General features: G+C 39.3%; 1 protein-coding gene across 1 annotated transcript in view; it reads right to left on the bottom strand.

The window, feature by feature from the left end:
• The window catches only part of LOC126413236 (tubulin polyglutamylase ttll6-like), a 323,601-nt gene that overhangs the window by 251,180 nt on the left and 55,728 nt on the right, over positions 1-16,693 (bottom strand). The window contains exons 4-5 of the mRNA XM_050083135.1: positions 11,032-11,191; positions 10,816-10,946 (exon numbers count right to left, since the gene is read on the bottom strand). Coding sequence (XP_049939092.1) covers positions 10,816-10,946; positions 11,032-11,191 — 291 coding nt within the window. The remainder of the gene's footprint in view (positions 1-10,815; positions 10,947-11,031; positions 11,192-16,693) is intronic.

Raw genomic sequence — 16,693 nt, 5'->3', positions numbered from 1 at the left:
TACTTGACAGCAATGTGATGACCTTCAAGCACCAGGGCCTTCAGTTGAGGCGAAATTGTCAATTTGTCATTAGTTTTATTTAGCGTATGGCATTTAGACACAATTGTTATTACAATCAATATGCAAAATTGTAATAATTTGGCATTACAGTTATTACAGTAGTTATACAGAATTATACAAAATTATACAAAATTACACATAATACACATGTTACAGTAGTTATACAAAGTTATAGTAGTTTGGAAGTAATTACAAACAAACATCTAATGAGTTAATATATGCAATTGATTCTGGAGTCGCCATCAGGAAATCTTCTGGAGTCCCATCATAGGCTGTCCTGGGGCAGTCTTGTCATTAGTAACCACATGTCTTACTTTTAGAAACTGTCTCTGTACTTGGTAATATGCTAATTATAAATTTTCCTTTGCTTTTTTTCTTCACAACAACTGAAATCCAGACATTAGTTGAGCTTCTATGTTCTCCAGAGGATTTTGTATTTTGTACAATGGTGCTATTCTACGAGGAAAACATCTGACAATATTCAATCAGGTCATTCCACAATGCTGTGTGTTAAGCTGCCCCAATAATATGAAACTTATGTCTGCACCTCATACTAGAATCAAACATAATCTAAAATCAAAGTAATTTTTGATGCTACCTTTACAGATCAGTAGTGTACAGAAAACAAAATTGAGGAGAACTGAATATTGAGGTCAGCAGGTTATTAAAAATTGAAAAAAAAAAAAACATGTAAATTATGAAAACGAGATGTACTTGACAGATTTGTCAGAGAAAGAAGGCTAGTAATAACCATCACCAGATGATAAAAAATTAGTTAAAGGCACACTAAAGGAAAAAAAAGTGAGAATATGAAGCATCATAAGCTGACGAAGAGATTCTATGCAAACAGATGAATAGTTTACACTGGTCTTTACCACACACCACAACTTAACATACTGATAACTAATTTCCTCTCCTGGTAAATACTACACACATTATTACTGACACTGTGATTGAGAACGTGTATTATATTAATTCATGTCACAGCAACTGGCAGAGACAATCACATTTTTTTTCTCCTAAAATGGATGTATGTGGTGTTCGAGACCTCCAAATATGCCTTTCAATTTTTGTTAGCTAAACAGGAAAGAAGCACATTGTTGTTTTACCGAGTGACGTGGCGCAGTGGTTAGACACTTGACTTGCATTCGGGAGGACGACGGTTCAATCCCGCGTCCGGCCATCCTGATTTAGGTTTTCCGTGATTTCCCTAAATCGCTCCAGGCAAATGCCGGGATGGTTCCTTTGAAAGGGCACGGCCGCCTTCCTTCCCCGTCCTTCCCTAATCCGAAGAGTGAGACCGATGACCTCGCTGTCTGGTCTCCTTCCCCAAAGAACCCAACCCCACATCGTTATTTGTGTAAGTAAATTATTCACAAATATAATGAGGAGCTGAAACAGACAAAGTTCTTGACTAACATATAATATAATTGCATGGCAGAAAGTGTCTGCCAACTGTCTGACTCTTCTGTCTACTAACCCTGAAACAGTGATCCAATCTCAGAAGTAACATTGAACCTCCAATCCACACTAAAGTCTTTATGTCCATTCCAAAACCCCTCCTCCCAATATTCTTACTCATCTCAACTATCTCATCTGAAACTTCCACCTTAGACATGCTTCCCATTATCCATAAACCTAACCCTCCTGGACAACCCAATACAGTAGGTTATTGTTCTCCAATTTAAAAAATATCGGCTCTTGTTGTCTGAAAACTTCAGATCTGTGTTCTGCAGCCTTACTTACCAGATCAAAGACACAAGCTACTTTGTCATATCTCAACCATTCCCACCCCTTTACCTCCTGCATCCCTGCTTGTCACTGTTGATGTCACTTTCATATATATCCCAACATCCACTATAACAATGTCTTTTCACTGTTGAACACTACCTTCCCAATAACCTATGAACTATAAACACACTTCATTCCTCATGTACGATAAAACTACATCCTTATCCACAATTACTTCTGTTTTAAGGGGAAGATATACAAACAAATCTGTGGCATGGCCACAGGTATCAACATCACAGCCTCTTTTGCTAACCAGTGTATGGGCCATCTAGAGGAAAACCTTTCCACCCAACCAAGATACAAAATATCTTGTGTGATTAATAATTACTGATATATTTGTGATCTGGACCAAAGAAAAGTTCACACTATCCTCATTCTTCCACAGCCTCAACACCTTCTGCTTCACCTGACCCTCCTCAGTTCAGCATGTGACCTTCCTAGACATTGACTTCCATCTCTCTGGCAGTGCCATAAAAACCTCTATCCATACTAAACCCACCAGCAACAATAGCTCCATTTTCATAGCCATAAAGTCTGGCCTCTTGTGGATGTCACATCTGTAGTGAAGAGCAACCCATTGCCCAGTTATGCTGAAAATCTTGCCAAGGCCTTCACAGACGGGCATTAGCCCACAAACATAGCCTACAAACAATTTTCCCCTGCCATATGTCCTTAATCTTCCAACCACAACATGAACATGTTACAAAAGTGCTCCAACTTCATCACCAAGTATCACCCCAGACTGGAACAACCCAACCATGTCCTTCCTCAAGATTTTGACTATTGATCATCACACCTGCAAAAGAACAACATTCTACATACAAAGCTTTCCATGTTTCCCAAAGTGCTATTCTACTGCCCACGAAGTCTACAAAACATCCTAGTGCATCTCACACTTACTTCCAGTCCTATGCACGTTTGTTGTATACCTATGGAAGGCCGTGGTGCAAGACCTGTTCTACGCACCCTCCCAGCACATCCTATTGTAATTCTGTCATTGCCATATCTTGTACAGAGGCAGGGCCACCTGTGAAAGCAGTCATATTGTATATATGTTCTATTTTAACTTTTGTTTTGCCTTTTGTATGGGCATAACCACCAATCAGTTGTCAGCCTCACTGAATGCTTATTGCCAAACTTTGGTCAAGAGGAGAGTCAACCATCCAGTAGTGGAACACACTGATGAGCACAACATGCTTGACTTCAGCAGTTGCTTCATACCCTGTGTCATGAGGATTCTTCCCTCCTCGTATTATCTTCTCTAAAATATGTAGACAAGAACTATCTTTCCAACATGTCCTTCAATGTTGAAATCCTCCTGTTCTCTAGTCCTTGCCCTGACACCATCTTCACCGCTGTCCCTCCTTCACTTGTTCTATACTCATGCCATTCTCTCTGTTGTCACCCTCTTCCCTTGTATTAAAAAAAAAAAAAAAAAAAAAAAAAAAAAAAAAAAAAAAAAAAAAAAAAAAAAAAGGGGGGGGGGGGGATAAAATTGCCGTGGGCGGAGCTTGTGTAGTAGGCATTTCTGCTGCCATGCGTGTATAGTGCAACTTATTGCCAGTTTAGTGCTGCCTGTGTTGTCAACCTGACTTGTTCTGTTCATCTGCAGTGATTGTTTCTGCTAGTGCTGTTTTGTTTTTATTTTGTTCTTTTATGAGGGTAAGGTTAAGTGAACAACACGCAGTTGTGAAATTGTGTTCTGTACTCAGTAAAAGTGTTGCTGAAACTGTTTTAATGTTGAAAACAGGTTATCAAGATGATGGTATGGGAAAAACTCAAGTGTACGTGTGGCTTGCTCAATTTAAAAATGGCAACATGATGATTGATGACAAATCTCATTCTGGACATCCATCAACTGCCCAAATCAACAACAATATTGAAAAATTTCGAGTGTTTGCACTCACAGACCATCGACAGAAGATTGATCAACTATCAGAGATATGTGGGTTACCTTGGACCTCGGTTCAGTGAATTGTGGCAGACAGGTTCTTCCACCAAGACAACGCATCTGCACACACAGCCATCTCTGTTAGACAGTTTTTTGGCTAAAAATGGCATGGTTCCACTGCCCCACGCAACTTTCTCACCTGACATGACTTTGTGCAACTTTTTCTTATTTCCACACATGAAAAGGAGTATTAAAGGACACAAATTTGAGAACACTGAAGACATTGAGAAAAAAATGGAGGAGCTGTCAGCCATTTCTAAAGCTGACAATAAAAAATGTTTCAAACAGTGGAAGCACTGGTGGGACAAATGTGTTAGCTGTAATGGAGAGTATTTTGAATGGAATAAGGATGTTTTGTAAACCTTTTTTTTAATTTTTTTAATGTTTTGTGTGTGTGTGGGGGGGGGGGGGGGGTCTCCCTCATATAGGTATCACGCATTTTTTTCTCAGTGTATATCTCATGGGTGTGGAGATTATCTCAATGGTGTATTGGCGACAAGCATTACCATATCCTCCCTTACTGAAATTGTGGGAGGGGCTCTTCAAACATGACAGACCCAGAGAACCAAGACAGGGTAGCGATGCTAAACGTACTAGCCATGGCAATTTGGATCACAAGCATGAAATGCCAAAATGACAGCATGACCATTGCACATGTTGCTGAGAAGATGAAAACATCAGTGAAAATACTCATGCACTCTTTGATGACCAGATGTATTGCTGAAAGTTGTCATTCCAATGAGTCTCTCATACAGAGACATCTGGTCATAAAGGAGGAAGGGTTACAGCTTCCCTGCACTTTCTGAAACATTATCACTGATGGGACATCATTAATGAGTGATTCTGCACTATAAATGAACAAATGCTGATGGCATGGAGCATTCATATCCTGTAAAAAGTGTTCAGAGTTTTCCTAATGGAAGCATCATTGCAGCTACTGTAAGGGAGTTACATAAGCTGAGTTTAAGTCCAATAATTATTGCAACATCATGGTGCAAAAACAAAAGGCACAGGGTACAGTTGCAAAAAACAAGATAAGTGAAGTTAAGGGAAAAACTGTCTTCTTGCACGAGAGTTCCACACATCACAAGATGCATAACGCACATGCTTTGCTGCACAGCTTTGTACTGGAGGTTGGCAGCATCCAGTGTGCAGTCCTGACTTGATACTGTGCTATTTTTTGTGTTTGGTGAGCTAAAAGGACATTTGGGTGACTAATGATTTGCCACCAATGGTCAGATACAAATAAATCCCCTACGCTGGTTCCACAAGTGTGGAACATGTTTCTGTGGTAAGGACACCGAAAGCTGAAAGATGTTTACAGCACCTGGCAGGTTATGTGTAGAAATATCCTCGTATGTTACTGCTGTACACTGGTCCACCAAAACATTATGACCACTGCCCACCAAAACGTTGTATGCCACTTGGTGGCATTGCAGGCATGTGACACGGTAACAATAGTATGTAAGTGGTAATGAAAACATGGCTGCAAACAGGGAAGTCCATTGAGATAAGTCTTTACTATGCTGAGCCAGTGAGCAAGTATCTCAAAAATGGTAAAGCTGGTCAAATGTCCATGCACTACTGCCTTGTCTATGGAAAGAAGTAGGACAGTGAAACTACCACTAGGCACTAAATGGTTGGACGTCCACGACTCTTCACAGAGTGTGAGGTTTGGAGGCTTATCTGCTCTGTAAAGTAGGACAGATGGTGTTCTGTGGTGTCTTTGCCAAAAAAGCACAAGGTGCATGCACAAGGGTTACAGAGCACACCATTCATTGTATATTGTTGAACAGGGAGCTCTGCAACAGACTGCTCCTATGTGTTCACATCTTGACCTAACAACGTTATCAATTACAATGGGCATGGGACCGCTGGGATTCAACTGTTGAACAATGGAAATGTGTCGGCTCTTCAAGTGAATCACACTTTTCCAATACTAGGTTGAGGGTCATTCCACAAATGCCATCAATGACGTGAACAGCAGCTCAAAATGTAGTGTGCCATAGACACAGGCTGGTGGGTGCAGTACTATACTATGGGAGACATTCTCCTGGACTAGTAGTAATCAAAGACACGCTGACAGCTGCGAACCATCTGCATCCCTTCATGCTTGATGTTTTCCCTGATGATTATGTCATCTTTCAGCAGTGCAATTGTCCATTTCTTGGAGACAGCTTCTTTCCTGTTTAGCTAGCAAAACTGAAAGGCATATTTGGAGGTCTCGAACACCACATACATCCATTTTAGGAGAAAAAAAATGTGATTGTCTCTGCCAGTTGCTGTGACATGAATCTCTTCGTCAGCTTATGATGCTTCATATTCTCACTTTTCTCCTTTTAGTGTGCCTTTAACTAATCTTTCATCATTTGGTGATTGTCATTAATAGCCTTCTTTCTCTGACAAATCTGTCAAGTACATCTTGTTTTCATACTTTACAATCAACTTCCATTATGTCACCATAACTAAAGCGCCAAGAACCCAAACAGCATGTTGCTAAGCAGGTTATTAAAATTGAGAAAATTAAAATTAGCATATTACCAAGTACAGAGAGTTTCTAAAAGTAAGACAAATTGACAATTTCACCTCAACTGAAGGCCCTGGAGCTTCTATGTTCTCCAGAGGATTTTGTATTTTGTACAATGGTGCTATTCTATGAGAAGCTCAACTAATGACTGGTTTTCAGTAGTTGTGAAGAAAAAAGCAAAGGAAAATTGATTGTGAGGAACAAGTGAGCATTTAAAGTTCTGTGTTAAGCTCAGGAAAAGCTCTAGTGAAATACTGACATTGATTAAGGAACCATATCCAGGTGAGGCACTTTCAAGAAGTCAGGTTTTCAAGTGGCACAAAAAGTTCCGTGAAGGCAGAAATTCAGTGCAAGATGATGTCAGAGTTGGTCACCTGTCCACAGCTCATAGCAATGCAAACATGGAAGGTGTAAGGCAGTTATTTCGCAAAGATCGTCATGTAACTTTGCGTGCAATATCAGAAGAATTAAATTTAAATTGGGATGTGTGTCACAAGATTTTATGTGAAGATTTATGGAAACATAAATTTAATGCAAAACTCATCCTCCACGCACTAACAGGCAAAAGGAAAGAGGAAAGACTAAGAATTTCTGCTTAACTACCGGTAGGACCAGACATGATCCCACATTTCTGACAAATATTACTGCTGGGGATGAAAGTTGATGCCACCAGTATGATCCTCACATGAAGAGTCAAAGGGCTGAATGGCAGTCATGGATCAACAGCCATGAAAAAAGTCAAATGACAACCTTTGAGAACAAAAACAATGTTGATTTCATTCTTTGATGCCAAAGGTATGAGTATGTTCATCCAGGTTAAACAGTGAACCAAACTCTTTACATCGAAGTCTCGAAACGTTTGTGACAAGTAATTTGATATCACTACCTTCATTTGTAGCATTCTCAGGACTGTTTCTTACTGCATGACTATACAAGATCCCATATTGCTTTATCTATTACTGAGTATCTGGCCAAACATTCAGTTATTGCCATCCCATATACGTCCAATTTACCCTATCTCTCATCTTGTGATTTTTCTTATTTCTGGGAGTCAAAAGGTGACTCAAAGGAAAGCTTCATCAAGATATCACAGACACCCAGCAGGCTGTGACAAATGAGCTTACAAGCATCACAGTTGAAAATTCCTTGCTTGCTTCCAAGATCTCCAGAAACATTGGCAACTGTGTATAGATAGCCAAGGGGCTACTTCAATAGGAGCTGGGATCAATACTTGGTAACTGCAACTTTCCCTTTTTAAAACAAACCTGTCCTGGAACATTTCTGAGAAAGGGAGTATTATGTCTTCAGCGTGTTTTTCATTACACTATAGCAATGCCTTTTCTTGTCTAATCTGACAGTTCAGTGTGTCTATATCAAACCATTAAAAGTGGTATCAACAAAAATAATCAGTTTATGATAATATAATTTAACTGAATAGATAAAAAGCCTAGCCACCAAGCGGCAGCAGGAGAACACATGGTTAAAAGTATCAAAGTTTGCAAGCTTTAAGAGCCAGTGACTCCTTCTTCTGGCAGAAGGTTTGCAACGGAAGTAAGAGGGGTGAAGGAATGGGACTGGTGAGGTTTAAGAAAAGGGGTAGAGTTCAGAAAAGTCACACAGAATCCCAGGGCAGGGGAGACTTACCGGATGAGTTAAGAGTGCAAGAATGATTGCTGGGGACTGCACTAGACGAGATTTGAAAACGTGACATCTTAAAGTTGGAAGATAGGAAATAAGCAAGACAGAGATTACTGCCAAAACCTCGTGCATGAGTTAATAAGAGTGGAAACCTAAGTGCATTGTATGTGACAAGAGGTGGGAGAGGGGTGGTCACAGGAGTAGGAGTCACAGGTTAGGGAAATAGATGCAGAAGGAGCATGGGTCTCACTAGTATATTGCAGTGAATGGGGGTGGCGGGGGTGGGCGTGGGGGGGTGGGGGGGGGGGGTGGCAGGGGGCCGATGAAAAGCTGTTCTAGGTTTGATGGGCGAAATAAAATTCTCTACAACATGACCTCAGAGCCTGTTTCACCACATGTGCCATCAGGATTCTTTCCCCAGACACGAGTTTCTTTGAATTCTGCATATGGGCACTGATGCTATGACATGACCCCGGTTCTCATTACCACCTGGTCTTAATTTATGCTAATTCTGTTAGGCTCTTCATTTCTTCACAGTAACTATTCCTTTCTTCACTCCCGTATAGCTTTTTATCTCTTTCATTTTCCGACCTGTCTATTTTTTGCCACCCTCTTCCACCTCTATCACATACAATGCAGTTAGCTTTCCACTCTTATTAACTCATGCACGATGTTTTCACAGTAATCTCTGTCTTGTGCATTACCCTAGCTTCCACCTTTAAGCTCTCAGGTTTTCAAATCTCATCCGGTGCAGTCCCAACAATCAGTCTTGCATTCTCATCTCGTCTGGTAAGTCTCTCCTGTCCTGGGATTCTGGGCAACTTTACTGCAGTAAACCTCAACAGTCCTTTACCTTCACCCCCTTCCTTCCCCTTCAATGCTTCTGCTAGAAGAAATAGCCACTGGCTCTGAAAGCTCATAAACTTTAATATCTTTATGTGTGGGTTCTCTTTCTGCCACTTAGTGGGTAAATTTTTTATCCAATTACATTAAATTAATTTTCCAATTACATTAATAGTGATAGTTATGTACACTGGCAGTGCGCTATTGGCTTACCACTGGTTTTATGTGCATCATATTGTAAATGTAATATGTGTCACATGCACTGATTATTCTTTGGTACAGAGTGTTGTGGGATATCCACATATGGAACTGTGGTGTTTTGTCTTTGTATCTATCCAGTACAAAAAAAGTGTGTAGAACATGTTGACACCATATAAAAAGTCTGTTGAAATATATGTCTATTGAATGGAAAAGGAATTGTCAAGAGCATTTTTTGGTACAGAGTATTGTGAGATATCCATGTATAGAATTGCGGGGTTTTGTCCTTGTATCTATCCAGTACAAAAAAAGTTATGTAGAACATGTTGATATGGCATAAAAAGTCTGTTGAAACATATGTTTATTGACCGGAAAGGAATTATCAAGAGAAAGGAGTCAAATGAAAGATCACTGTTGTGATTCAAATCAAATTATATTGGCTACTTATTATGTTAATCTGTCATCGAATTTTCATGGTGACGGTATAGGCTCAATAGGAATGCTGGATGCTGCAGACAAGTATGTTACAGTCAACAATATTTCACACCTGTGCTATGAGAGCTTTCAGCTTTAATATTCAGGTCCGCTTCGTACACAGCTGAGGACGATTAACATTTGCTCACAGGAGCTGCTAGCTTACCTGGACCTTCTGTTTAGACTTGTGAACTACATCATAAATTAAGTTAAAACACTTAACTTCAACATACAAACTCATTAATAATCAGAGTAACAAAAAAATATCCTGAGAGATAATACAAGATGGTGTCTTGTCCATTATGCTTCAAGTGTGACTTTTCTTCAAATCCTGAACAAAGTATTAATAGCTGTGAAAACTCAGTTAGTTGATATTTATATCTTTTAATGTCTACTGCTCTAGCTATAGCAATTTATTTCATTTTTTTCCATATCAGGTTATGTGAAAGTTGCCATGACCACATAAAGAGATTACAATACACTTGTAAACCCAAAACACTTTTCACGGGATTCTTTGTCTGCACTGAATGTTGTTCAGCTGGTATCTGTATGTCAAACCTCACTGTCCACATTGCCAAACCACGTTACAACAATCAGTTTTAATTTGGTTACAGAACTTTTAATCGTATGTTCAAATCTGTGAGGAAATGTCGTAATCAGTTTTGATCAATTTGTTATCACACTATCACCTATTTGAGAAAAATCATATTCCATGTCTTGACAACACTGTGTTAGCAGCTGTACAGCTACAGGTGCAGGTGCTTCCCACCGAGTCTGATAAGAGACAACACAAAACACCTGATTTAGCTTGATAAAGAAGTCATGTACAATATTTTTCAAGCAGCCAATTGTCGGACAACAAGATCGTCAAAACTGGCTACAAAATTTGTCATTTTAGTGCAACTCAAACTGTGGTAGGTGATAAGTTCCTATGGGACCAAACTGCTGAGCTCATTGGTTACAACTTAAACTGTGTTACAAGTAAAATTATAGTATGGAAACAATGTTACAGATCATCTTCAACATCTAAGCTTTACAACTTTTTCATTGACTGCAGTATTCTGTAAAAATGTCATTTTCTTCAATTAGCTATAATTAACAATATTCCAACATGCAAAACATAGTTTTAGATATTAAAATGCAGTCCTATAATTCAAATTTGGTATAAAAATTAAACCAGCCTTTTTCTATTTTCTAAATGGAAATATGAAGCACTCCTTTGGTACAAATTGTTGCTTAGAAGTAACAGTAAACTTGATTTTGGTAGTGATCTATGATCATGGAACAAATTTCTATATAGCTAAATTGATTCTGTTATTATTTTTTAACTTACTCCGCAGGAAGACTCCAAGTTTTGGGAAAGAAGTTGTAATCTTTTGGAAAAATTTTTAACATTCTGTTAAGATTACGAGCAAGCAGATCCTTACGGCAAATTTCAGACATTCCAGGAAAATGATTAATCTTCTGAAAAGAAAAGAAAGGAGAGATGTACAGAACGTCTCCAATATCTTCAGTTAATGCTGATATGTTGACAGCTATCACATGAAACCTGGAATCTCTTCATATCCTTTGCTCTTTCAATGGATACTGACAAATCAGTCCAATATACATTCCATGGTTCATTCTCCGAAACATCTCTCATGCCAAACTTTCTTGCGACTCGACGAACTACTTCATACTTGCAAGTAGATGTGCAAATTGTGAGTGCCCTATACAAATACAATGCATTACTATCTGTGATAGTTTTCATTAAAGTTAGAAAATTTTTGGATAAATGACAAGAACAGCAGAAATTGCACTAATCAATCATTTTTAATACATATCACCATTACATCTAAATGTGAAAGGCCCAAGGAAATTCTTGCTACTAAAAAGTTAAACATATGAGGTATACAAAAAATTAATTTGTCTTACATGAGCATACACAGACAGACTCTGAATCTCATATTTCTGAAATTGAACCCTCCTTTCCCATGAGGTAAAGAGAATGAACAAGAGAAGGAATATGTAACTCATAGGTAATCAATAAAATAAACAAATTACGGAGACTATTGAATTGAAAGAAATACAGTTTGAGACTAAATGAACAGATCCTCTGCTATTATCATTACAAAGTGTTTACTTTAGTATAATCACTTGTCATCTTACTGAATCAAGGTTTATCATCAAATTATGAAAAGGGTAGGCTGCTACTCACTATAAAGATGACATGCTGAGTTGCAGACAGGCTGGAATATCAGTCCAGTGCCCATGAGAGGTGCTTGCTTGTGTGAATGTCTGTGTTTTTTTTCTTTCCCTTCCCAAATAAGATTTTGGCCAAAAGCTTCATGTGTAACAGTCTTTTCCCTGTGCCTGTCTGTAACTCAAAGTGCCAACCTTTTCATAATATTGTTGATATTCCAACCTGGACTTTCCATTGTTTGAATTAAGGTTTAGAATTATATAGTCAAAGTATTATTCCCACAACTGCCCCAACTCCTTCATCCCCAAAGGTAAAATTATCTTCCACAGTTTCAACATTTACTGAGTAGTTACTTTACAGCTGGAAATGACTGCTCCTTGTTCAGCTCACAGAAGGGATGTATAATGTGGCTGAACCCTCAGAATAATTGGAGTGATTTACGAAAGAAAAGTTATTAAGAAATCGCTCAATCAGCTTTCTATCTGTACTGAAGGCAGTTATGCAGACATTCTGTAGGCCTCAATGCTGCTTCCAATCCGCATCAATTGACAATCTTTACCCAAAATTCTGAGAAAGACACTAAAAACAAGCACTGAAAGGCTAAATAAATTGTATTGTGTGATTCTTCTTAGCATCTAATGATTTGCTGCTAGTGTTATCCAGCTCTGTAATTCAGTCTTGTTTTAGTCTCATTTGATGGAAACAGCACCCCACTTGAACAATGGAAGATTTTTCACATAGATCAGATGCGTTACACATAGTCTTATTGGCCAATTTTTTTCTTCAGAAATCCATACACATTACAAAAATGGATGCACATATAAATGTAGTTATGTATGTATATATGTACACATGGATAAGGGTTGTCTGAAAAGTTCTTGGTACCACAAAGAGATTGCAGCACTACTCGCATGGTATTTCCCCTTACATTAGTACACATGTTAGTAGATGCCACGTAAAATTGCAAGTCATTTCACACAGCAGTTGACTGTAAGCAGCCATTTGCAGCAGTTATGGTGACCATGGTATTGAAAATGGAAAAAAATCTAGTATCAATCAGTGATTAAATTCTTCATAAAAGAAGGTTTAACAATGACCAAAATTCATCTGCTGTTTGTAAATATGTATAACAGCTCTTCATCTTCAATTTCCACCATGAAAAAATAGGCAACAGAGATCAAATGTGGCCATGAAAGTGAATATGAGCCATGTGAAGGACATACAAAAAGCGCAAGCACACTGGAAATCGACAAAGCGCATGATGCAATTCTGGAAGATCAGCGTATAAAGATGCATGAAAGTGCTAATGCTCTAGGGATATCAAAGGAATGTGTTGGTCACTTTTTGCACCAGGAATTGAACATGAGAAGCCTTTGTGCAAGATGGGTGCCGCAAATGCTCACTGTGATCACAAACACATTACCGTGACACTTTCCAAACAGTGCTTGGTGCATTTTAAGAAAACCAGAAGTTACTTTTTGCATCGATACGCAATAATAGCTGAGACCTAGATTCACTACTACACACCCAAATCCAAACAGCAGTCTATGCAGTGGATAGAAGCTGGTTCTTGAGCTCCAAAGAAGGCAACCATGGTGCAAATGGTAGGAAGATCATGCATCAGTGTTTTGACATGCGAAAGTAATTTTGTTTACTGCCTGTCTTGCAGAAGGTAGAACCATAACTGGAGAATACTACACTGAACTTCTAACAAAAGCTGGACACATGCGTTCATTAGGATAAGGCACATACCCACAAAAGTGTCTTGGCAATGAGGAAACTGAGGCATATGAACTATGAAGTGGTGGAAAAACCACCCTACCCCCAGATTTGGCTTTCTCAGACTTCCACCTATTCTCAAAACTGAAGAAATTCCTCACTGGTCTGCGCCTTTCATCCAATCAAGAAACTTGCGGCTGTAGATGGGTACTTTGCAGCACTTCCAGAAGAACACTACAGTGGGGCTTATGGCATTGAAACACTGCAGGATCAAGTGTACTGATACTAGAGGAGATTATGTTGAAAAATAAAACCTTCTTTAAGACCATAAAATTGTCATTTCCACTACCAGGCTGAGAACTTTTCATATCACCCTCCTATGTATATATGTTCCACATCTCCTCCTAACCCCCTCAACCTATTTCAACCAGACCTGGTACACATATCACTTACTGTGTGGAGAGATTCACTGTGGGGGTAAGAACCAGGTACCTATGAAATGGGCATGGGTGGGGGTGAAAAAGTAGTGTAGTTCATGGTGCATGAATTCGCAAGTTTAGTCATCCAGTATTTGAGAATGAGAGCACTCAGTGCCTTGCAACAAACTTTACACATAATTTAAAACCCTGACAAAAACTTTACTCACTGACAACCCCCACAAAATGATGAAAAGAAAAAGTTTATGGCTCAATGTATTTTTGCTATTTATGCAGTAAAACTGCAGCATCAGTCATTACATTTTAGTTTGTTATTTCATTACTACAGTTGTATTCACAACACATTATGCAGACATATACACATATACCACTAAATGCATTTGCAAAATTATATTTTTGTACAACATATAATTCAGGAGATATGAGGTCATAAATACTGAGATATGTGACAAACTGCCACATCATGCACAACATTTACATTTATTATGTCTGTACTACTGGCTCTATTTGCAACATGTTTCGTATATCGTATCCACATACGCTGCTGAATGTACCTACAAAATTATATCATTGTATAACACATACAAGGTGACAATTATTGAACTATATGGGGGGGGGGGGGGGGGGGGGAAAGAAAAAAAGAAAAAAAAAAACATAAATTAGTTACAAAGTACAGCATGCACACACTTCATTCAACATGTAAACATCACTACAGATATTTGGATTTAGGTTATGACATATTCAATATGCCTGCCATCATTGGCGATGATTTGGTGCAAATCAATAGCGAAATTCTGCATGATCCGCTGAACTGTTGGAACATCGATGCTGTCGATGACCACCTGAATGGCTGTTTTCAGCTCAGCAATGGTTTTGGGGTTACTGCTGTACACCTTGTCTTTAATACAGTCCCACAAAAAGGAATCATGTGCTCAGATATGGAGAATATGGTGGCCAATCAAGGCCCATGCCAGTGGCCTCTGGGTATCCCAGAGCCAGAATGTGGTCCCCAAAGTGCTCCTCCAGGACATCAAACTCTCTCCTGCATACTGCATGAACCACATCTTGTTGATATCAGGGTCACTTTGGATAAGGGGGCTGAAATCATCTTCCTAAACCTTCACATACTGTTCAGTAGTCACAAAGTCATCAAGGAATATTGCACTGGTTATTCTGTGACTGGACATTGCAAACCACACAATCACCCGCTGAGGGTGACGAGACTTCTCGATCGTGAAAAGTGCATTCTCAGTACCCCAAATGCACCAATTTTGCTTATTGATGAACCCATTCAAGTGAAAGTGGGCTTCGTCCCTAAACCAAACCATATTCATATCAAACTCCTGTTCATCAATTCTATGGACAATAGTATTGGCAAAATACAACCACTGTTCCATGGCCCTTGGGTTTAATGGCTAATAGGTTTGAATATTGTATGGGCAGAGATGCAGGTCTTCAACAGCAATTTGTCACAGTGTCTCATGGTGGATTCCCAACTGCTGTGCAGCTCATCTGATCAGTTTCCTGGGGCTGATTTGAAACACAGTGCATGTCTTCTTGATGTATTCAGGCATTTTCACCATTTTTGTATGACCGACATTTCCAACACTATCATCACAAACACTACCCGTTCTCACATACATGTCAATCAAATTCTTAATTATTACCACACTTGGACCGGTTGTCTTCAGCTTGAACTCGGTCGCAAACTTCCTTTGACCCACAGTTGGGCTGTTACTGCTTGCATAGAAGGCCTTCACAAGCATTATATGCTCAGACACGCTATACCATGACATTTTTCATGTGCAAATGCCAACAACAAGACCTGTGTGCATGCACATACTAATTCCCATCATGCCCCGCAGCCAACCGTGCTGTCTGAGCATCCTAATGCAAACTGTTCAGAAGTTATGATGATTTTATTTCATATAGTTTAATAATTGTCATCCTGGAGTTCATAAGGTACGACATGATAAACAGTGAGGTGCATGGAAAATAGCTACATCGCGCATCATGTATAAATTTATTTCTTCTTTGGTAAATCTCTATTCACAGCAAAATTCACACAAAGTATCCACATACCTACAAAAATATATCACTGTACGACCCATAGTTCAGGATATAGGATGTCATAAACACTGAAATATGTGAAAGGCTGCCACATCACACATGATGTTTCAATTTATTTCGTCTTTACTACTAACTCTATTAGCAACAAACTTCCCACTCAGTATAAAAATATGCCACTCAATGCACCTTCAAATTTATGTCATTGTATGACATACTGCTCAGCAGATATGACATCACAGAGATTAAACTGCATGAAATCGAAACAGCATGACAATATTCGTTACAGATACAGGACAAATATGTGTGCAAATACGAGTGACACATGTGACATACACATAACCTAGTAATGCCGCAGGTAAAAATATCCTCCTGAATCCCTGGACCAATTTTTACCAAACATGATACACATATTCAATTACTATTTGGAAAGAAATACAGACTATGGGGGAGGAAGAGCTGGACAGGCAGAGAAGGGGAAGGAGGATATGAACTCTGATATGAGGGAAGAGGAAATGGGTGCAGGGAGGGGGAGGGGGAAATGCACAGAGAAAGAGAAGAGGAGCAGATAAACAGAGAGAGGTGGGGGCTGGGGGGCCAGGTGGCCAGAGGAAGGAAAGAGGAGGTGATGGACAGACTGAAGGAGGAGGAGGAGATACAGAGAGTGAGGAGGAAATAGAGAGGCAGAGGAGGAGATACAGAGAGCAAGGAGGAAATAGAGAGGCACCAGGATATGGACTCAAGAGGAGTGTGAAGGAGATGAAAAGAGGGGGTGAAAGTAGATGGGCAGAGGGGGCAGGAGCTGA

This window comes from Schistocerca serialis, chromosome 7, assembly GCF_023864345.2.
Source record: "Schistocerca serialis cubense isolate TAMUIC-IGC-003099 chromosome 7, iqSchSeri2.2, whole genome shotgun sequence".
In the NCBI taxonomy this organism is placed as follows: Eukaryota; Metazoa; Arthropoda; class Insecta; order Orthoptera; family Acrididae; genus Schistocerca; species Schistocerca serialis.
The sequence above is the reverse complement of the archived record's forward strand: the minus strand, read 5'-3'. Positions and strand labels throughout refer to the sequence as shown.